Source organism: Manacus candei, unplaced genomic scaffold (genome assembly GCF_025592945.1).
Source record: "Manacus candei isolate 608988 ecotype Guabito, Panama unplaced genomic scaffold, ASM2559294v1 h1tg000028l, whole genome shotgun sequence".
NCBI lineage: Eukaryota > Metazoa > Chordata > Aves > Passeriformes > Pipridae > Manacus > Manacus candei.
The window spans coordinates 16,796,507-16,819,157 of record NW_026138076.1 but is presented as its reverse complement, the minus strand read 5'-3'; the positions used below and the strand labels follow the sequence as shown (position 1 = coordinate 16,819,157).

The following is a 22,651-nucleotide window of genomic DNA, read 5'->3' as shown; positions in this document are numbered from 1 at the left end:
GTCTCTACTGTCCACTCGTTGGATCGTGGTGAAGAAGAGACAATTAGAGGTTGTGACAAGAGGACACAGCTTGTGCAGAGAGGGAAGCAGGAACCTGGGGAATAATAGAACACATGACAGCTGATACAGTCTGAATAGATGGGAGAGTTAAATACAGTAGAAGGTATTGCTAATGTAAACATAATCAAGCTAAACTGTGCTTTACTACATGTTATGTAGGCATTAGCTAGTAATTTTTCACACTACTGTGTTAGGAGCAGTAAATGAATGTTGTGACAGTATGAATATAGACTACTTGTGTTTCTGTGGGGATTTTCCATATTTGGGACTTTTCTTCTTTGTATCTGCGTGGTTTTGATTTGTTGCTGTTTTGAGAAAGTCATGGGGTGCAAGGGGATAAGTTTGAACAAAACAGAGTTCTTGAGCATTAAAAAAATTGGCAGCATGCTTTATAAATCTTCTTAGTCACTCTTTATTAAGATGAGTCACTAAATAATTCTCCAGGCTGCAACAGGATTCTAATTATAGTGTGACTCGGACTGAAAAATCTGGTTACCTGTCAGATCCTGATGAAAAGAAAAATCTTGTGAATGTCTCCTCTTCATGTGGAATTTCAGTTTTCACTATGAGAATCTGTACTTGAAAACTAAGGCTGATGCTGCATATCTCCTATGCCATGCCACCACAGCAATAGCTTCAGCACCTACCCTTAGCTATTTTTTAATTCCCTCTCCCATGTGTCCTCAATGATGTTCTTGTTGCAGTTTCCTCATGTCCTCCTTTCCTTTCCAGACACTTTTACAATAGTACTTTCAGCTCACCGTTGTGACTGTATGCCCAGCTCTTGCATGTCACATGCAATATATTTCATTTCCCTTATAGTGACTTGAGAGATGGATTGTTTCTGAAACCTCACTACTGTCAGATTGAAATTAACTCTGAGTTGTTGAAGGGGGAGTTGAATGATCGACAGCTTGTTCAGATGGTGAAGCTGACATACTGAGAGCTTTGTTCACCAAACAGAAATGCAGAAACAATTGTACAGTGCATGCTTGGGGACTTGGCGACTGTAGCACCTTTGCTGATCTTCATGGCTTGCTATATGTTGTTCTTGTGTCAGATTCTCCATCACACTTGTTTTAAAAATCCCTAGATTTCTGTGGCTTTGTTCCACAACAAAAGAGGACTATGTGGAAGAACTCAGAAGGTGCAAAAGTAAATTTGAGAGACACCATTTGAGAAGGAATTATACTCACATAAATGAGAAGACCATTAAGATAGGTTGAGTAAGAACATGGTGAGGGAGAAATAATGTGTAAAAGATGGGAACAGAAGGAGATGATGTCATAAAGGATGAATTTCAAGTTTAAATGAGTAGAGGGAAGTATTTAGGCCTTCTTAGTTGCTGCTGAGTAATGAATTACCCAGTGCTGACTCTCTCCGAGTTTATTACTTTTCTCTGAAATGAGTCACAAAGTTTCCCGCTTCTAAAGTTTTCTTTGTTCTCATCCTCTACTCCCTTTTTGGTCTTAATAAGTGTTGCTATAATGAGTGCTACTGATTCTGTCTCCCTCCACCTTCTGTCCTGAGCTCGTTTTGTTATTCATTTTTTTCTTTATCCTGCAGCACTTCTGCTCTCTTAACTTCCTTTGCCTCTCCGTCTTTTCATCACATATTATCATTCTCATTCTTTCTACAGGAGCACACCACATTATTACATTCTTTCGTTCTTCATATTCTCTTTATCACTTAGCTCTCTCAGCCCTTTGAGTTAAAACACATCTTACACAAATCCCCCAAATTAGAGGCAGACACTTCCACTTAAGATCAGAGTTCATTGACAGTTCCTACAAACCATTCCTCCAATGGAGGAAGAGAAATTGTCAGTTTAACCCTATACCAAGTTCCTCTGAAGAGGCTGTTCTTTTTTACGGAGCAGTTGGTCCAGTGTCTCAGTCCTTCCTTCTTGCAAGTTATAGTTTTTCTGCAGGGCTTCCTTGGCGACTTAATAGGCAGCACAGCCCTGGGCTGTGTGTGTGCATGGCCAACTCAGGGTTAGTTTCAGTTTTCTCTTCAGGAGGTTTGTAACCTTGCTGTGGGAGGGCTTCCAGGGCACAGAAATAGCTATAGCTCTGTCTCAAATGCTGCTGTATGGTCGTAGTACCCTTACAGGAAAACGCCATCCAGAGAAGTACTCCCTTGATTCCCATCATTACAGAGGGTGCATTATCTCTTTCTGCTTATATGAGGGAAAGCATGATAATACATGTTCTTTCCCCTCCCCCCCCCCACGCTCATGGATTTCAATTTTAAGTAATGGCAGCAAAATTGTTATACGAACATCAAGCTCTATGACTAACCAGGATCCTGCAGAACTCTTTATCTTGATGATTTTCCTGACTCTTATTGCAAGAAACTTTTGTAATGAACATAGAGTACATTTATTTGTTGTTTATCCTGTCTCTAATGTAGTTAAGATTTTTAGATAGACTATGAAAGTAACTTTTATATTAACATTACATCCTGTAGTGATGGTAGATATGAGTGTTCTGTTCCCCTGACATGCAGAAAAATACAAAACATTTTTACTGATCTTCCTTATTATTCTTGTGGTTTTCTGTTTCAGTTTTTTGTTTGTTTGTTTTTAATCTGATTCTAAAATGTAGGGTTATTTAGTGACTTAAAGAGTTTGTAAACTGCCTGTCTGACAGGCCATCTGTTTCCCAATCCCCCTTAAGAAGACTGACTTGGGATGCATCCTCTCTAGTGTCTGTGCTGGAAGACAGACTTTTTATATTAAGAAGTGAGTTTCTAGATATGTCCATGTATTAAGAGTCATCAGTTTGACTAATGGCATACCATGGCTACAGATCATCCTAAGCACCTCTTCAAAGTGTCATTTTTCCAGCTCAGTTGATTTCTGACATATCTCACTTTATCAACCATTGAAGTGGAAATTTCATCACTCTTTTATGCTTTCTGAGTTTTTCTTAGTATTTGTTTGTAATAGGTTTTATGGGTGATTAGTTGTGTGAATTGTGAAGGATTTTTTGTGGACAGAGATTTTCTTAATTTTTGCATATTGCACTTTGGCTTTTTAATCTACTTGTTTGCATGTATCAGTTGAATTTGCTTTTTTTTTTTGCTATTAAGAGGCATCCAAGTACTATACCTAATGCAATTTGTAACTAATGCAATATTTACATTAGTTTAATCTGTAAATAATTACAGATTCAAATGAAATTATTATTACATTAAAATAATGGCACTTGCAGTCATGTGTCAATTGAACAGCACTACTTAGATGCTATTTTCTGCAGCCATTGTCAATGCTGAGAATAGGCACTGTCTTGACTCACAACCTGTAAAATCCTCCTCTGCTCTTATTCCAGACAAAAGTTCAAGCCTGCTTCTTCTCCCCAAAATCTTAGGGTTCTTGTACTACCTGTGTTTATGTAGATTCTTGTACTATCTGTGTTTATACATTAGTGTATCACAAAAGGAGATTTGGTCCCCATCTAAGCCAGTGTTCAGACTGTGCTTGTACTAAGGGGTCAGTGTAAAAAGAGTGATCATTCTTAATTTGTAATAATGATAATTAATAACAAACATAATAGTAATTCAATAATAATGAAGGAATTATTGGGAATACTATGATTCTTTGGAATGCATAAATTTTTTAATTTAGGTGCTAGGAGGGAAATTTGTGATGTGTAATATTTAAGTTCCTTCCCTGGCTCTGTTTTGCTGGCCTCAGGGAGCAAAGAAGGGCTCTGCTCCAAAGAGCATGCTGCTTGCCTTACTGCTGCTTCTCCTTGTGAGGCTGAGTAAGAGAGATGTTGTTTGGCCTTCCTAATAACAGTATTTCAAACTCTGTTCCTCTGTAATAAAGAAATGTACAAGTTTTATCTTCCCATTTTTTAAATATTTTCTGTTCCAGCCTTGCATATATTAATGATGCTCATTATTCTCAGAACTTATTCCAATTTTGTTCTGTGTGTTTTGTCTAAAATGGAGATAGACATTGAAAGGGACTATAAAACACACTATAGTAGATCCATAAATCAACCCAAGAAGTGACATAATATTTTCTATACAATTATCTCTTCATTTTGGTAACAAACATTTTATTTCTTACCTCTTTACTATGTCATGCCTGTGTAAATTTTTAGATATCAAAGGACATAAAATATTGAGGTATATTTAGACTTCTTAGTCAGGTACCTTGGTGTTCATTGAATCAGATTTATTGCTGGGAGAAGGGTCTCTGAGTGAGAGATGGGGAGGGGGCACTGTGTAGAATAGACATGATTACCATCCTGTTGGCTAAACTGTAATAACCCCTTGAGGTACTCACAATTGAAGCTGCTGAATGAAATGCAATAATTTTCCATAACACTTTAAGGGTCCTGCAGGCATGCTAAAATTGTACCTGGTTGTTTTGGATAACACTGTAGCATGACCCTAATGCCTCTTTTACATCTTGGCAATTAAAATACATACTATGCTTTATGTCTGTTGTACTTTTCTATATTGCAGTGTAGAACTTTAATGTTGAGGCTTTTTTACTGTAAAAAAGGTAAGTAACTGTATTGTGGAGTTTTTTTTTCCTTTTTACTACAGTGGCCTTATTTCATGTTGCAATAGGTGATTAAGAGGAACTGATGAAAGGCTGTTTTGGGGAATTTTAAATGCAATATAAAACTTCTAATGGGCATCTGTCAGCTTTGTATCTGAGACTTCAGTTCGTTTAAGCTCCCGTGTTAGCTTCCACATTTGTGTGTGAATATGCCTTGTGCTCGGTTTTGGTGTTTGCACTTGGTGTCTCTACAACACTTAAAGTAAATGAAAGAATTTTGATAATGTATTTGTTTTAATTATTGTCTGTCACTTATCTGACTTGGTAATTAAATATTGTACTAAATGTGTTAATGATGTCAGAGGTCTGCAACGTATCCTGACGCATAAGGCAATGAGCTCTCTGGTCCCAGTGATCTGGTCATGACAAGAATTGCTTCTCTGGTTCTTCTGCTTCTCTTCTAACTTAGTTTGAAAGAAATATTTAAGTATTAATTTTAAAATGGGCATTTCTTCTTTATGGTTTCAAACCGTTTTTAAAATTTGGAGTGACACTGAGAAAGTACAGTGTGAGTCTGCAATCAGCTAAGCTATGTAAAGAAATGGGATGAGCATGACCGTATAAGAGCTGACATGTCAGTCTTGTGATTAGCATACACCCTCCTGTGTAATTCAGCCAGGAAGATTCAGCCATTGGAGAGATCACTGAAAAGGTCATGGGAGATCCCAATGCTCAGTGACACAGATGAGCATCCTCAGTTTTTATACTTCGAAAAGTATTAGACCAAAACTTGAAGTAGTGGCATTCACCAGTTAAATCTTTTTCAATTTTCTATAGTATAAGCAGACAATTTTAGGTTAGCATTGCAATATAATGCGTAGCGTTATATAACACAGTTGTTTTCACATGCTTTTGTGAGTGTGTGAGTTCAATAGCTTTGTAAATATTGCTCTATGAAAATTTCTTAATTTAGTTGGAATGAAGCTATCTGATAGACCATAAATATTGACATATGGGCAAAAATTCCTTGCAGATGAAGGCAAGTGTTTTTATAACACTACAAAATAAATTTAATTTTATTTCCTTTAGAATTTTAATCAGATTTTTCAAATCAGTTGCTGTGCATTTGGGTAACTCCCCCAAAGATACCGCTTTTATATTATAGGAAGCAGAGAAGAAGAAAAAAAGAAAATGTATTCAATTTTGTGCAGCAGTGGTTCATTTAAATCTGAAGATCTCAGTTGGAAAATTTGATAATATTTTAGCTACAGTGATCCTTACAAGAAAGAAACTAAACAGATGCAGTAAATGACAGTTTGGATTTTTTAATTAAAATAGTTTTCTCAGTATTTGAAAATAGTTCTCTTATTTGGGGGTTAGGGGTGTTTCTAGAAAAAAAAAAAGGCAATGATTCATAATGGGACTAGTTAAGATTTTACAAGGCCATCTGCAGGTCTTCTTTTGTTTGACTTGTCACTTCTGACTTAAACATTAATACAGATATTTGTTTCTGTGTTCTGCAGCTATATTTGTGCTCTCTCTCTTTCTGCTTGTTGTCTCATCACTGTAGAGAACATTTATTTGTAGACAGATCTTTAAGAGAGCTTTTATTCTGCCTTCTTTTGAATAGGTGCAGTAGTTCACTGAGGAAGTAATTTCAAAGACAGGAGCCTGAAGATGTTAACTGTTCCCTGAGACTTGCTGAGAGATACTATTAGTCTTAAAAGTTAAAGTTTACTGAAATTAAACAGGTGTTTCGTATAATGCCAGATTCAAAAAAATTAGGTTCTTAAATCCTAACAGATTTTTTTTTTTTCAAAAATGCCCACAAAAAAATGCACTAGTCTTCATTATTGTGGCAGGCTAATCACTGCTAAAGTGTCTCCATAATGTGGAGCTTGAGTTTTTTTAACCTTTTCGTTCTTTACCTGGACAGGCAATACATAACTCAGAGAATTGCTTTTTGAAATTTTATTGTATTCATTGACTTCTGTGGGAAACAGATCAGTACTTCCTCCATGCTACAGCAAAGATTAAATCTTTGAGGATTTCAGCTTGCTATAGTAACAAAGTTTTGAGCAAAAAGTTTGATTTATTGGTTTGGGTTTTGTTGTGGGTTTTTTTTAACGTTATAAAGTATTTTGAAAACTTGGAAAAAAATTAAAATTATTTCCTCTTGGATGGTGAATAGCATACATATTTTTCCTATGGTGCAATTTAGAGATCCTAGGAATTAGTGGCCCTTTAAAGTCTTGAAAGGCTTAGATAAAAGGAGAGATATGCTTCCACAAAGTTGTTACACTGCAAAAGAATTCCTGTGTGTATTTGTTAATAATTATTTTTAAATTACAACTCAGTCTAGTGTTAATAAAATGCAAAGTTTATAAAATGCCTAGAATATTGTTTTCACATGGAAAGAACTTAGATTCATTAGTCAATCAAATATTTTAAAATCTGAGTGTTTCATATACCTAAAAAGATGAGCTATGTGGGCATGCAGATATCTAAACAGTCATAAATTTAATAAATTGCCCTACTATAATACTTCATTTTTTCTGATCATGTAGAAATTTCTTTTTAACCATTTAACATTTGAGAATAAAAATAGAAGAGAAAATAAGCATAACAGCTTAAGTGAAAGTCTTTGTTACTTTTTTTAGTCTAAATTGAGATTTACATGGGTCAAGAAATACAAAAGCTTTTTTGGAAAATTTCAAAACAGAATGATAAAGGACTAGCTGCCATTCACAAGCTTGAATTATATTTCTGTAGTAAATTAAATATTCTCTAAAATATTCTAAGTGACAGCTAATTAGTTTGTTTGATATTATATGTTTAAATAAGTAAAGAGATATAAAGCAACCTCATTTTTGCTGAAAAGGGTGTAAATGGAGTTTGCTGTTGCTATGTGGTATGTGCTGTAAACTGTCATTTTATTTCTACATCACAGAGGACTTGACTAATAGTACCTTGTAAAATAATCAGTTGTGTATTTTTTTTAGTTTAGCTTTTCTCAGTTTTATTTTTTTACTGTTAAGCACTTGAAAGTGAGGAAAGCACTGAGGAGAAAGTTCTCCCTGAGACAGAAGAAAGAGCCCTAGTATATTAAGGTATTAAATAAGAAATATCAAGGTATCAGTTTAAAAAGTGCAGTTGCAAAATATTAAAATTGTTTATATGTTTTGTCAGCTGTTTAAAGATACAAATTATATTCTTTATTTTATTTTAACACTTCTCTTTAAAAAAGAAAAGCAAAATTTTACGGACTGTTCCTTTCTGTCAGAAATGTCGATATTTTGGTTAAGGGTTAAGTCTGGTTTTGAAAACTAAGTGTAATGAAATATTAAAGAAAAATAAATAGTCATAAAACTAAGATTCTTACTATAATATTCCTTAAAAACTTGAGGGAAGGAAAAACTTTTTCTGTCGTTTACAAATCAAATATTTTCTTGCTTTCTAGCACAAGTTATGTAGAACATACTGGCTTGGAGAAACCTTCCTGAACATCACCTAAAATGTTTTTGTAGCTTCCTATGTAATCATGTGTTCATGTTCTTTGATGAGAACAATATTCATAGATTAGAAATTACAGTAAAGTTAAAGAAGTCTTAAAGTATAAAAAGAAGTATAAAAACCCAAACATTAAACCCACAAATTTCTGACAAGCAGAGAAGGAAGTCAGATTTGTCCTTAAAACGTACATTCTTCTCAGAAGAACAGAAAACAGCTTACATACAATTAAATTTAGGCAAGTAACACATTTCTAAAGCTGAAAAACTTTTTTCCCACCAAGTTCTCAGTCTGCTTTTGATCTTCTAATCTGTTGTGTAAAATTCAGTAGTATTGTATTGTTGTTCACAAGAAGTTCTTTGTTCATGCTTTAGATCAGGGTAGCTTGTGCATGGAACTCTGGGAAGTCTTGCAGATATGCACAGAAGTGCTTCTCACTCATTGAGCAGATCTTTCTTTTTTTCTCTTCCAGACAGTTAGGGAGCAATTACAGCAATTAGAGATCATTGTAACACATCAGTGGTTGTCTTTCTAATTTTATTATAGGTGAATGTAAGCTGAATGTAGAGAAGACTTCCAAATAAGCTGGACTGATGTGCACAGAGAAGGAATGAAGTATGGATGTGAAGGAACGTAGGCCTTATTGCTCCCTGACAAAGAGCAGACGGGACAAGGAGCGGCGCTATACAAATTCTTCTGCAGAAAATGAGGAATGCAGAGTGCCCACGCAGAAGTCTTACAGCTCCAGTGAAACCTTGAAAGCTTTTGATCATGATTCCTCTAGGTTGCTGTATGGAAACCGGGTAAAAGATTTGGTCCACAGAGAAGCAGATGAGTATACCAGACAAGGTAGGCAAGATGTTTTAATTCAGAGTGTGTAAATTCAGTAGTTCCAAGGCATTCTTGCTGCAGGAAGAGTATGCCATTATATCAGTTTCATTGGTTTTAGTAATATTCTACACACATTGTACATTTCACTTTTATCTCCCTAAATGTTTACAAATATGAGGAAGCATTTTGTACTATCTTTGAAATAAATAATATAAGATGCATAGGAAGAAAATGGCCTGTGTTGGGCAATGGGTCAGTGACAATATTGCAGAGTCAAGTGTGAAGCGTTCAGGCTTAAAATTCAAAAACTAGACCCCCAGTTAATCAACTCATTAACAGATTTCCCAAAAGTTTGAAGCTCCTGTATATCTAAAGTGTAAATAGCTTTAAAACTAATAAAAAATAAACAAATACAACCTTTTCAAGAAGGCCAAGCCCTAAGAATAGGTTTGTGGAAACAGTATGTGTGGATGAGCATCCAAATAATGCATTAGCTCAGTGCCTTTATTTTCTAGCTCACAAGGGCAGTAACAGAGCTTTGTACAGTGAGTATGGTGAGTTAGTTCACAATTTACGCATTTGAGTGTGTTGGAGGATTTTTTTAGTGGATATCTATGATATCTAACCAGATGCTAACAGATTGCTAAGACTCACTGGATTTTCAGGTCCATCACTGGAAAGACATGAGAAGTCTAAATATCCAAGGAGATTCTATGATCCTGGGCATTGTGCTGTAACTGACTGTACTTAAGCAGAGGGTTAAGACTAGATGATCTCAAGAGGTCCCTTTGGACCTCAGTGATTCTGAGAGATTGAACTTGGCTCCAGTGAGAGTTCAGCACTTGTGCATCACTATTGGATTCAAAATTGTAGTGTTGGGAATTGACATTTTTCCATTTCCACAACTAAGCTACTTTATTATAAGGAGGGGAAAAAAAGAGTTAGAAAATGTGTAGAGTATTGCAGCCCAGTTATCTAAAAGTATAAACCTAGACCCAGGACTGTGTGAACTTAAACCTCAGTCTACTGTTTAAATCTATCTTCTCTTTTATGCAGAAACAAGAATAGATTTAGGTATGGAAAAATAAATTTTTCTTCTTGTGAGGAAGTCCTTAGTTTTAACTTTAGAATGCTTAAAATTATTTTCCCCATTAGTGTCTTTTCTTTGTTCCACATAGAATAACTTTACGTTAGAATGAGAGCTGGGCAGGTGGTGTTGACTTTTTTACCTACCAATGTTTCTAAGGCAAATTAAAATATTTCTCTTAGGCTTATGTAGCTGAGGCTTGCTGCTACTGTAGTCTACTTTCTGCTGTTTATTTTTGGTTTCTGTGATGTGTTGAAACTTCAGGTCACCACTGTTTTCTAGTTTTCAGGTCATTAGTCACCTTGACATCATTACTTTTATAAGGTGAAGTCAAGATGAAGTTTTCTAAGACCTGTACTCTAGGCACTTTCTTAGTACTAGTGAGGAAATTATATCAAAACAGGCATCATTTATTTAATGAATTCATAAACTATTGCCTGAATAGAGTGCTATTCTTTTTTAAATAGCAATAAAAAATTGGAAGAAGTTATGTGGTCTGGCAGATGACATATGGTGGTGCACTGGGCCTTGGGTTTTTTTCCCCCTTCACTCTCTTCAGAAAAGCACATAGTATTTAGCCAATACTTATTGCCCAATATGCAATAAATTATATGTCTATAGGCCTAAAATGGTAGTCTGGGATGTATAATGTCCTCTTCACCTTTCAGTGGTCTCAGCACTGTCATCTGTGCCCACTTGATTTCCCTCATTATCCTTTCAATTCTTTTTTTGTCACTTATTGGCTTCCTGTAATGCGTGCTGGTGTGGCACCTTTGGGGACTACCTGCAGGATTGATAGGATCAGGTAATAAAGGGCTTGTTTTGCAGTCCTAAGTAGTGTATTCCTTTGATTCATCTCTGACTGAGAATTTTCAGCTTCTGGCATGGGACGTATTTTGTGGAAAAGGTCTTGAAGGTCATTCCAGAGGATTTTAAATAATATATAAAACATGCTTCCCCGTGGTTTTGGGTTTTTTTCCTCCCTCTGCCTAGAAATAGAGTATAGATACGTGGCTTTGTTAACAGGCTGCTAAATCAATAAGAAATAAATCTATAAGAAAAAAAGGCAAGCTTTAATAATTAACTTTAATTGGGAACTTATTTTAAAATTAATCATGATCACTGTTTCACTTCTTTTGGCCCAGACTGTGTAAAATAACAATATGAAATTTCCAGTGTCCTCGGGAAAGTTACTGGAGCAGTTATGCGAGTCTCTCCAATGTGGCAGAATTAGAAATGTCTGTCTTTTTTTTATGAACGATATTTTAGGGTAAAGCCTTTCAAAGCTTTCTGCTAATGAATCAGAACTTTCCCATCTTTTCTTCCTGAGTTGATTCAGTACACGTCTTTGTGCTTCCTGCTTCCCAAAATCCGAAGGCAGAAACTCAGAAAGGGATACCGCTGTTGGAGTTAGGTGAGCTTTATTTAGTGGTAGCTTTATGCCTTGAGATCTTTACTTGTGGAGAGGAGATTCTCCAGTTGTCAGGAGAATCAGTTACAGGATCTTTTTCCTCATCTGTTGAATTTCATTTGCTTTAGATTAATTGTATAAATAGAAATAAGAGTCTAAAAATATTTATTTGTCATTATAATTCTAAAAACAGCATTTAAAATATATTGTACAATATTTAAACATGAAACTGTTATATAAATGGGTTTATCTTGTCACTTTTGAACCCAATTGACAAGATTGAAAGAGCAGGTGTGCTTGTTTAGGAAATTGTAGCTACTTCTATTCAACATGCTTTCAGGTAATGTCAATCAAGACCATTTTTCTCAAACCCCTTCATCTGTTGTAAAACTGTTTTCTTTTTTAAAAGCTTTAGGTAAGGATTATTTAGCCTACTCTTAGAACTTCTAAATCAGTTTTTTATAGTTGCTTAGTTTATAAACCCCACATAAGAATGAAAAAAAAAATTGATAAGCCTATGAATACTTAAACTCAACACCCAGCCATGTAAATGAAGGCCATGAGCTTTTTTTCTTAAAAGGAGTTTTTAGATACTCAATTTTGTATTGCGTGTTTGAGAATATACCTAATCTCATGCTTGACAATGGATGAAGCTCAGTGAAATACTATTTACTTTCCTAGATGCAATGGTATGATTTTTTGCTGTTTATGTGTTAGGGAGGAAGAAGACACTTATTTTCTTACACTTTGAAGTATCCGACTATAAAGAGCAGCTGATTTAAACTTCTCTAATTGAATTTAGCAACCCAAATGCTTGTAGTTGATCATGAGTCCCTGCCTATGGCTTCTTCCAACCCAAACCGTTCTGTGATTGATTCTATGATTATATATTGCATTCTACCCAACTCTTGCTGAATTCAAGATTAAAGCTGACTATATGAAGTTGAATTTCTGTATAGAGAAGAATTCCTATGTTTAGGAAATTAAACTACTGTGTGAAGTGATATAAAGTACATAGAGACTGCTGTGCAAAAGTATCTGAAAGTATGACATGTCTGTGGTGTGAGTGGAAAGGACTGTAGAAATATAGAAAGCAGTATTTTTGAAATTTTATTTGGAAAAAATAATTGGAAGTTATATTACAACAATATTAAAATAATTTGAAAGACATCATGAATCAAACCTAGACTCAGAAGGACTGAAAAAATTTTGTATTATTAGTAAGAAAAATGCAGGCAGGCAAAACCTGTGTTTTATTTACCATCAGATACATGTTAAGGGGAAGAGAGGAATACTCAATATCTCTCAGGTAGTCATTATTCCATTTCAAAGATTTTTGTTGTTGCAGAAGAGTATAGTGGTCCTATAGAGTGATTCATGTATCATGTCAGTGAGTTTTTTCACAGGAGCAAGAGGCTGAACCGTAAGCACAGGTGGCAGGATGCAGTGCAGATTTGTGAGCGTTCATCTTTCCTCACAAAATAATCAGAGCACTTTTTGCAAACTGTGTGCATTGAAAAGCTGAGCTGCAGGGCACCTTTTTCTGTTAGAAGACCCAATGAGGTAGTGCAGGTTTTGTTAATTTTTTACTTTTTGGAAACCTGAATCAAATATGGTTTTTACTGCAGGTAAAGGTATTTGGTCTTTTTAGATGGCTGTGAGAATGAGTTCACTGTGTTTATCAGTCAAACAATTTATTGTCAGCCAAGCCTCAATATCAATTTATTTTCATGCTATCCCTTTCAGTTTTGCAGGAGAAACTACTCTTATGCACGGTTTTGTACCTTTACTTAAGTGCCTAAATTAGATTAAACGACCTAAGAACTCCTTGAAGCTGCTAAAAGAGAGACTGAATGTACCAAGTGAGTAAAGAAAAAGAATTCCTTTCCTTCACAAGTCCACCCTGGATCATTGATACCAGGGTGCTAAAAAGCAAAGCCATTTACAGTACATTACAGTGTGTGGATATATCGCAGCTATTGTTCAGCTGCTATTCCCGTGACAATTAGATTTAGGTGCTGGAAAAATATCACCATTCAGCAAAAGAGGGACCTGAAACAGTGATATATATGACAATTTTATTTTATTATATAAGATATTAAACACTGTCAGAAATACATTTTTAATACTTCAGAAACCTGAACCTTAATTGCAACTTCTATCCTAATGTCTAGACTCCAAAGTCTATTGCTTTTAAATACTAGTTGCTCAAAATGAATTATTTGGATAGCAAAATGTTTAATCTTTTTAGTCACCATAAATGTCAACTGTAGGATTAAAGGATTTAAATGGTCATGTTTTTAAACCTAAAGCTTGAGTAGTTTAAACCAGCCTGTCTGAAGCAGGAGAAGGATAGATACCCAAGACCATTTTTGATTTTCCACTACCTATGCCTTATTGGTGAGCTGGCTTTTGACTATTGAGTAGACAAGTGATCCTCAAGAACTGAATCAGCTTGCTTTGCAGGTTATTTACACAAAGGTATGAAATAATGTATTCCTGACTTTATGATCTCCCAATGAACAAATTAATTACCATTCAGTGACATGTCAAGCGCTGTCTCTCAAAATCTGAGGCACATATTAGAATTAGTGTTTTATGTTTCCTGGCTGCAGTGCAAGATGTGTCCTAATTGTTGTCATGAGAGATCCTTTTTTGTTATGCTAAAACATGGCCACCTGCAGTGTCTGCCTGATTTCAGTGGGTAACTTCTGTAAGCAGCATACAGTGCCAGTATGTTCTGGATAATTTTGTGGCCTTGAGCTAAGCACATAACCTTCTGCCAGAGGTTTTTTTTTTCCTTTTTTTACTTTCTGTATTATAGGAATAATACCACCTACCCACCTCACAGGCATGTTGGGAAGATTAATTAGTTTCTGTTTGCAAAATGCTTTGAAGATGAAAAGCACTGCAAGTGCTAAATAGTCTTATAATCTCATGTTGCTATACTAGTTACTTAAAGCAACAATAAGAAGTTAATTGGTTTTCAGGTTCCAGGTGATAAGGATCTGTTGACTTTTAAAGTTACTCTATTAGCTACAAAATGGTACTAAGAAAAACATTTCTCTTTTTTTTGATTAGAAGTATATTTAGCTCACACTCAGTGATATGCACACATGCTCTAAGGTATTCATCTAGTTGAAATTGGCCCCTTGTGGGTCATGGCCTGTGTATGAGCTACAGATCCAGAGACAAAGGGCAGTTGTGATTCTCCAGGGAGAAATCAGCCTTGGTTATTGGCAATAGACTGCTTGATCAGGCATTTCTACACAGCTACTACAGGTCCATGGAGTAAAAGCCTTGTCTTCCAATAGTCCAGTTGCAAAATAGGAGAGTTAAGTTCTTGGTCATAATGATTAAGGATTTATAAGATGAGCAAGGGGCCTTCACAAGGATTTTCAATCTCATGGAAAGGAAGATACTGTAGAAGGTCTGTAATCCTTTTATGTCTTTCTTGTATCGTATACTGAGATGTATGAGATGCTTCCGATGCTTCTGTTCATAATAAAAGCTAAACTGAGGACTAGGGAGATGAATGGATCACATGCATGGCTATGAAAGATGACTTCAGGATGTTAACATCTATGGAGAGAATAAAGCCAGAAATGTGTGTGGTTAGAGATGGGGTGAGGGGAGAATGAGAGAGGCTGAAGAGTCCTGTCTCTGCTGTCTGTTGATTTAGTGCTTAGGTCTGAGATTCAGGGCTGGAGGCCAAGCTGTGAGTGATTGCTTATTCCATCAGTGGCAAATAAATGCATAAAGTGAAACAGAAATGTAAAATAGGAGTAATTCCTCAGAAAGTTCCATGATACTTTCTGAAATTAGTTTGTAAAGTGTCACAACCTACTGGCTTGAGAGACAGTACTCTGTGTTACTGAGCTTATTAAAGCCAATGGAAGAAATGGCAAAGCCAAGGGAACATATTTGCTTCAAGCTTTGTTTTCCTGCCTTTTTGTTTTGCAGTGCCATAAATATCTCTGAGTCATAAATCCCTTCTTGTTTTCAGCATAATGGACATTTCGTTAGAACGTCTAAATTAGGACACTGCTACACTACATTTATTATGGGGGTTTACAAAGTGGAAAACCTCTTGAGGGATTGTGACGGGTAGAGTGATAGAAGGAATGAGAGGTTTTCATTTCTGCAGAAGTTTTTGGGTCCGTATTCTGTGTTGTGGCTTGCATGTAGCTGCAGTGATGGTCTGAGCACCTCACTCTGTCCATGCATTGAAGAGTCAGTTCCCGTACTTGTGGGATACTTCTATATGAAATTCCACAAATTGAAATGTATAGGCTACTTTGAGTAGGAGTGTTGGGTTCTTCCTTTGTACCAGTTCATAGCCTGTAGAACTAATCAAGTTTTCTACTATGCAGAGGGTCTATATGCTCGCTTGTGGAGGTGGACATGCTTTTCCCTCATGGAAAGGCATAAATAACTGTGGAGTTTTCTCTCCTCCCCATATGGAGGAATAGCAGTAAGCCTGAGCTCTAGTTTGCATGCTTCTCTTCATGCTGCCTCCTTCCTCTTCTCCTGCTTTCCCCATTTCAAGCTGTATGTCATATTATTAGCATTGTACTGGCTTTAATGTGACAGTTCATACCTGTCAGATCTGTGGTTGTAGGCTCTTTACATACTGGATATCCATACATTGCTTACCCTTGGGTCAAATTTTCTTCACATCTATCAAATTTAGGCTTTATTCTTATCTTGTAATAAATGGATGCTAGGATGTTGATGATTTGGTCTCAGGATGCAAAGATTAAGACAGAGGCCTAAAATGTCTATACTGTCACTCTGCTCATGATCAAGACTTTGTGTTCTTTGTCAGTCGTGGAGTTGTATTTCTTTTCTAAATCTTCAAATCCTTTTTTCCCCTCTTGCAGCCTGTGATCAGGACAGCTGTGTTAGTTTCTCTCAATTTAGTTTATATGCTATGTAATTGTAGTAATAAAATCAGATTTTTATATCAAATCCCCAAATTTGGAACCATAATATTTAAATTATTAATTCCCTTACTGGAACATGTTTTCTGTAGCTTCGAAGCTTTGAACTGTGCAATTGCGAAATTATCTTCAGCTGACTTTAATCTTACTCTGCAATAATTTCAGAAGGGCTTGACAAACAGTCTTTATCCCTATACTGGTTTAAGCAGTGTTTCTTATGTTCTAGTCTGTGGATTAGTACTGAAGATCCCCTGCCACCTCAAGCCTAGCAGGGAATAAAGTTTATGAGTTTCCCATTCTGCACTGGAAAACCAGTGGCAAGATGATACTGTTTTGTTCACATCAGTTCTTCTCTATATCAAAAAATAAAAACTTTCCCAGGCTATCTTTTCAGTCAGTGTCTCCTTGTGATTCTGTAGTAATAAAAATACATGGTTGGTTTAAATAACAGATTTAAAATACTTTATTTCTCACAAATGTATGTATGTACTTTTTTTTCCCCCAAGAATTGACTTGGGTTTTGAGTATTGCTTAAAGCTCTTCTATAAAGAGTTGCACAGTAAGTACAGCTCAGAGAACTTACAGTATCTGTCACTAACCTTTTCAGAAGTCTCCAAGACCACGTCTTATGGCCCCAAATACTTTTGTAAGTCCATGAGGAAAGGGAGAACTGTGTGGTTAATATTTTTTGAGAATAATGAGGATTTGAAAACTATATGCACACTCGATGAAATTTAATATAATTTAATACTCTTTGTTATTTGCAGTTTACTGGATATATTAGAGAAGCAACTGTGTTTCATACAAATCTTACAGCTCCACTCCAAGTCACATGATGACAAGAAAAGGAGGTTAAGATGGAAGAGTGAATAGAGCTGAAAGGTCAAGAAAGGGAGATTAAGGGGTGACAAGGAAGATGGTTGTGATGAGTGAAAAGAAAAACAGGAATTAAGAACAAGAGGAAATGTGATACAGTGGATTAGGATGGTTTAAATTTCACAGATAATTTTCTCAAAAGCAAAAGAAAAAAATCAGTCTGAAGTAATAACAACAAAATACTACACCAAATCAGAAAGAAAACATTAACATAGGCAAAGCTCATTGCTTGTCATTCTTCACTGCAATTTCCTGCATCCTAGCAAACAGAATTCTGCAAGTACAGCTTTGAAAACTCTTCTTAACTAAATATATTGTGACGTTTGTGTGACAGAATGGATGTATTACATCCATTAGACATTCTGTCTTTTGTATAATTGCATTCTACCCACCTAACATTCTGACTTCTGGAGGCAGCATTTGTACGCTTCTTGTTGGAGTTTTCTACAGCATCTGAGGTATCAGTTTTGCTATTTTTAAAAAAAAAACCAAACCTTCATCCTTTAATTTCCAGCAAATCTGTAATCCTACTATACATTTATTTCCATTTCTATGTCCTTCCTCTCAAGACCTTTCCTTACAAAGGACCTCATTGTAAGTAAGTGTGTCACACTGTATTTGCCCCAGTAAATGGAAAATAACATTTTCAAAGAAGTTACATATTTTCCCTTAAGAAATCAGCTAGAATTGGCATTTGAAAGATGATGATTCTTGTTAAACAAGTCCAGCTCTTCTTTGATGATCTAGGAAGATGACATCTACCCCATCTACCCCATGTTCTTATTGGTCCTGTAGTGACTACTTAATACCCTGCAAATAAAAGGTCAGTTTTACTGCCTACTATCATATTAAAAGAAGCTACTTTTTGCATTTTGACTAGCATGCAATTGACCACTATTTTTCAGGAATTAATAAAGTGAATAGACCAGCTAGTTTGCATTTAAAAGAGCCATTTCTTCATACTTGTCATGTATATGAGTTAGGATGGCAAAGTACTGTTGAATTAGGTCAGTAGTGTTGAGCTCTTGGTTGTACAGACATTATGAAGCATTTCAAATATGGTGCAGCTGTGTTCTGGCTTGTGCTTTTTAGGAAGTGTTTGGAGGTATTGAGAATGAGCTCCGCATCAAGAGCTTCAGCAGGAAAAACATATCCCCTGTATAGTGTCTAAATATGAAATCAAAAGGAAGTAAGTACTTTGCCCATATCAGAATGGCAGATTCTGCAGTATGGTCCTGCAAGAGCCAAACTAAACAGAATTTTGAGTATGTACTTGAATAGGTTTGGGACTTCCGCCTTTTTGGTACTGTCTGTCCTGTTAGGACAGGACCAAAGTCAGTAAAGGCTATAATTCCTCTGGTTTAAAAACTAGGGGAGTGGGAGTATTTTTATGCTAACTAGGCAGGTGCTTGGGAGGCTTTTCAGATTTATATTTTTTTTTCCCTCTTTTTCAAAATAGTCTATTGTTATTAAAACCTGACTTGTCAACTTATCAGGGGTTAATGAATTAGTAAGGCCAGTGCTGATGTCTGGAGATGCTGACGAACGTTCTTTTGGCTATTTTTTTAGTTCATTCCTTCTGTTCATTTCTTTCACCTTTTCACAGTTTTTAAGATAATATCTCTGTGTATGTATTTAGTATAGATCCAACTTAGAGCAAGGACTGATAACTGAATAAACATGGGATCTTTTCTTTTGGTTAGTAGTTCTCTTCAAAAAACCATTTCTGCACATAACATTTCCAATTTGAAGGTGAAGTTATTATGGATATCTTTGAATGACTTCCCCAGTTTAGACCAGGGAAACAAATGTGGCACAAGTGCGGCAGCTTTCAGTTTAATTCTAGCTTTTTACTTTCTAAAGTAATACGTCATTTCTGAATACATCAAACTTGCTTTTAGCAATATTTGATTAAACTAAAAAAAAAAATCACCTCCATTTCTAGACAATATAACCATTGTGATTCTGGCAGAGAAATATATATATACAGTTTTTTAAGAATAATAATTATAAATATTGACTATATATATCATAAGTAGTTGGTATATGTACAAAAAAGTATGTATTTAACTTATTTAACCAATCGTATGTGGATCATTGTTTACACAGAAAGTAGTTACAACATAACAGGTAGGCTCATATGATTACTGTTGGCAAATGCTGTGTTTTTAGAAGTGATTGCTGCAGAAGCTTCTGAAAATTTTTTTTAGAGTTACTAATTAATTTTGTTCTTGTGTACACAAATGGGGGATGTCAGCAGTCCTTACAATAGCCATTAATTGATATTCCTAGACAAGAGAAATATAGTATCTAATGGTTGAGTGGTGGTAAACAGCATTATTGTCAGTTTTTAAAATGTAGCTTCATGACACATCACCCCAAATTGTCCAAGACCCCCAAAGGTGTCTCCAGAACAAGTCTCCTTGAAATGTTGCGTCTAATTTTGTTTCATACTTTTTTAAACGAAAGGAAAAAAACCACAAAGCATTATGCCTATCTGTTTGTTCTGTGCCTACATTTTCTTCTTAGAAATTAGTTTATTACAGTGGCCAAACTGTTTTTAAATCTTTATGAACTCTTGAGGCACTTACTGTCAGTGGGAGAAATTGCAAATGTGTGTATAGTGTAAGAAACTGATGATTAAATCCCCGACATGGAAGTCATTCTGGAAAGGCTAATTAGAAAATCTACAAACACAAGAAGAACATCCTCTCTTCATGCTCTTTTTTCCCCCACTAAGCTCCTACAACCTCCTTTTCAGCTTTTATTTTAATTTCATAGTATTTTTCATTATCAGGTAAAAGCTCCCAGCTAGTCTGCTACCCACTAGGTCTGGGTCCCAGCTGTGTTCAGCTTCCACGGGATGCTGAAAGATTTCCTGTTTTCATTGTTCAGGAATCTTAAGGTGATGTAAAATTTTTCTATTACATATATATAATTTCCTTTGGGATATAAATTCCTACACAAATAAATATTTTTATTTTTCCATATCAACTTTTCAGTTTGGCGTTTGTGGATTGTTTGGGGTTTTTTTGTTTTGTTTTTTCATTTGTGTAGGCAACTTACATGGAGTACAATCCTCTTAGTGAAGCTCTTAGGAAAGCTTTAATTCAGAAGATTATGTAGCCTGATGATTCTAAAGCTGTTACAACATTTCTGGGATATGTTGTAAAACTTCTTAGTGTAGTGAAAAACTCTAATATATCGAATGGGATGAGAAAGCAATATTCAAAACTGGTTCGCTTTTCTGTTTTGGCCCTATGACATGCAATCTTGGTGGGGGGTTTTTTAGCATTCATAAGAGGGGGAAAAAAGAAGAAAATATTTTATGTGGAGGTAGGCTGTTGTAAACTTAAAGTAAAAAAATAAAATACATTAATAGATGGTAGAGGTGGTATATTGTGCCTGATACCGACTCTCCTAGAAAGATCAAAGAAGATGTTGTTATATAATGCCTGAAGTAGTTTCTCCTAAAAATAAGTGTTTAAGAGGAAGATAAAAGTGTGTATGTGTGGGGAATAGTCTCTTCAAATCACTATGCCTGCACAGATCTCTCCATGAGTGCAAAGAGGCTGTTTTTGCAGTTGGGGAAGCCTGGAGTGTGTGGTGCAGGCTGGCAGAAGACCTGCAGGTTGTGATGCTCAGCCGCTGCAGCTGGTCCTGTTGTGGCTAAAGAGGCGCTTTTTGTTTCTGTCTGCATCCTTCCTCACCTTCACATCTCAGCTCTGTAAGGTTATGGGGACCATAGGAATAACAGCTTGCAGCATTGAAGTCAACAGCAGTTTTGTTAGTGGTTTAGGTAACCTTGTCTTTGGTCAAAAATACCTCTTTCCATTCCATTTTGCTTCTCAAGCCTCCTTTTGTTAGAACAAATGAGATACTGCGTGTGCAATTGTGTATACACCTTAGCCCCTCCATATGTGTAGAGACACCTGTATACATACACTCGTGCACATAGGCTTCTCCTATACTTGTATCTGACTTGAGGCAACTGTTTGAAAATGTAGGTTCACATGATAATGTACCAAACACATAAACTAGTGTTCTAGACTGTCACCCTTAGCGTATGTATATCAAAATGCAAAATAATAATAAGCATATTAGACACTTTACTACTTTCAGCTCTGACCCTATTACCACTGGGCGGTTTGTTTGGCCTGTTTCCTTCGCTGATTAGTTTCAGCTCTCATAAAACTTGAAAATTCACATACCATGACAGCTTAAAAAAATTACAAGATACTATCAGTATGCATGGTAATCCCTTTTCTTATACGTTTCACACTGTTCAGACATAGTCATGGATATGCTTACTCCTTTATATTTACCTCCCCAGCTATATTTTCATTAAAATAATATATTCACGCGTGCATAATAAATACTTAGATTTTTACCTAATTGTAGTAACTGATTTTTATTATTTATGAAAGTCATTGTCAGAATTCTTTTATGGTTCTGGCTGCTAAGAAAATTATAGCAACAGCTTCATGTGATTGCAGCAATAAAATAATAGATCACTTAAAAAAACTCAGTGACCAGTGCATTAACTCTTAATATTTCAGGAATTATTTACACTTCTGTATTCACACTTCTGCAATTCTATTACTTTCTCATTGATAGGATTCTGTTCTTGCCATATTATAAGCTTTAATTATCTTGCTACTGTGTTTTTGTGTTAAGTGACTAATTTTGGAGAAATTAGGATGCTTGTCAGATTCAAAGATTGAATATATGTTCTAATTTGTTCTCAGAGCTATGAAATAATTGTGGGCTAGGGTGGAAAAGCATTATGGGTATAGGCATGCAAAGGAGCTTGCCAAGCGTCTATATATCATAAAATGTCTTAAATTTACAGACATAAAAGTAAGATGAAGACACAGCCATTAAAAAGGCAGTCATTTTTGAGTGTCGCATAATTTAGACACTCTAAGTTATTGAAGTGTCACAAGTTTATTGCACCTAATTTATTAATACAATCATTTGGGATTCACTTATGTCTCTTGCTCTGCCCCAAAACAGAGGCTAAAAGTCTGTTAAAATGCATAGACTCTGCTTCAGCAGTAAAAGTGAAAAATGCTTCTCAAAATGTGGTGACGCAAAAAATAACAACTTTTCTGTAGTACTTGCAGGTAACGGGTGGCCATATTTCTGTTTATTTGTATTTGCGTATTAAAGTATGGCAGAGGGATCAAATAACCAGCTGAGTTTGATTCCCATTTAGCTTTCCCATTGTCACATTAGGGGACATCTGCATGGGGAAAATAGCCTGGTGCTTTGGCCTCTAACCAGAGTAAACAAACAAAAAAACCACTTCAAAACCAACCAACTAAAAATCCTGACAAATACCCTGTTAAGTGCTTTGGAAGATAATTAAAAAAAAAAAGTAAAAAATTTATAATTTATTTTTAATCCTTTCA

The 22,651-nt window shown here is 35.6% G+C and overlaps 1 protein-coding gene across 9 annotated transcripts in view; it reads left to right on the top strand.

The window, feature by feature from the left end:
* TENM3 (teneurin transmembrane protein 3) overlaps positions 1–22,651 on the top strand; it is a 418,913-nt gene that overhangs the window by 92,806 nt on the left and 303,456 nt on the right. For all 9 annotated transcript variants that reach the window (XM_051790395.1, XM_051790404.1, XM_051790402.1 and 6 more), the window contains one exon: positions 8,636–8,938. In XM_051790395.1, coding sequence (XP_051646355.1) covers positions 8,707–8,938 — 232 coding nt within the window. In that variant the 5' untranslated portion in view covers positions 8,636–8,706. The remainder of the gene's footprint in view (positions 1–8,635; positions 8,939–22,651) is intronic.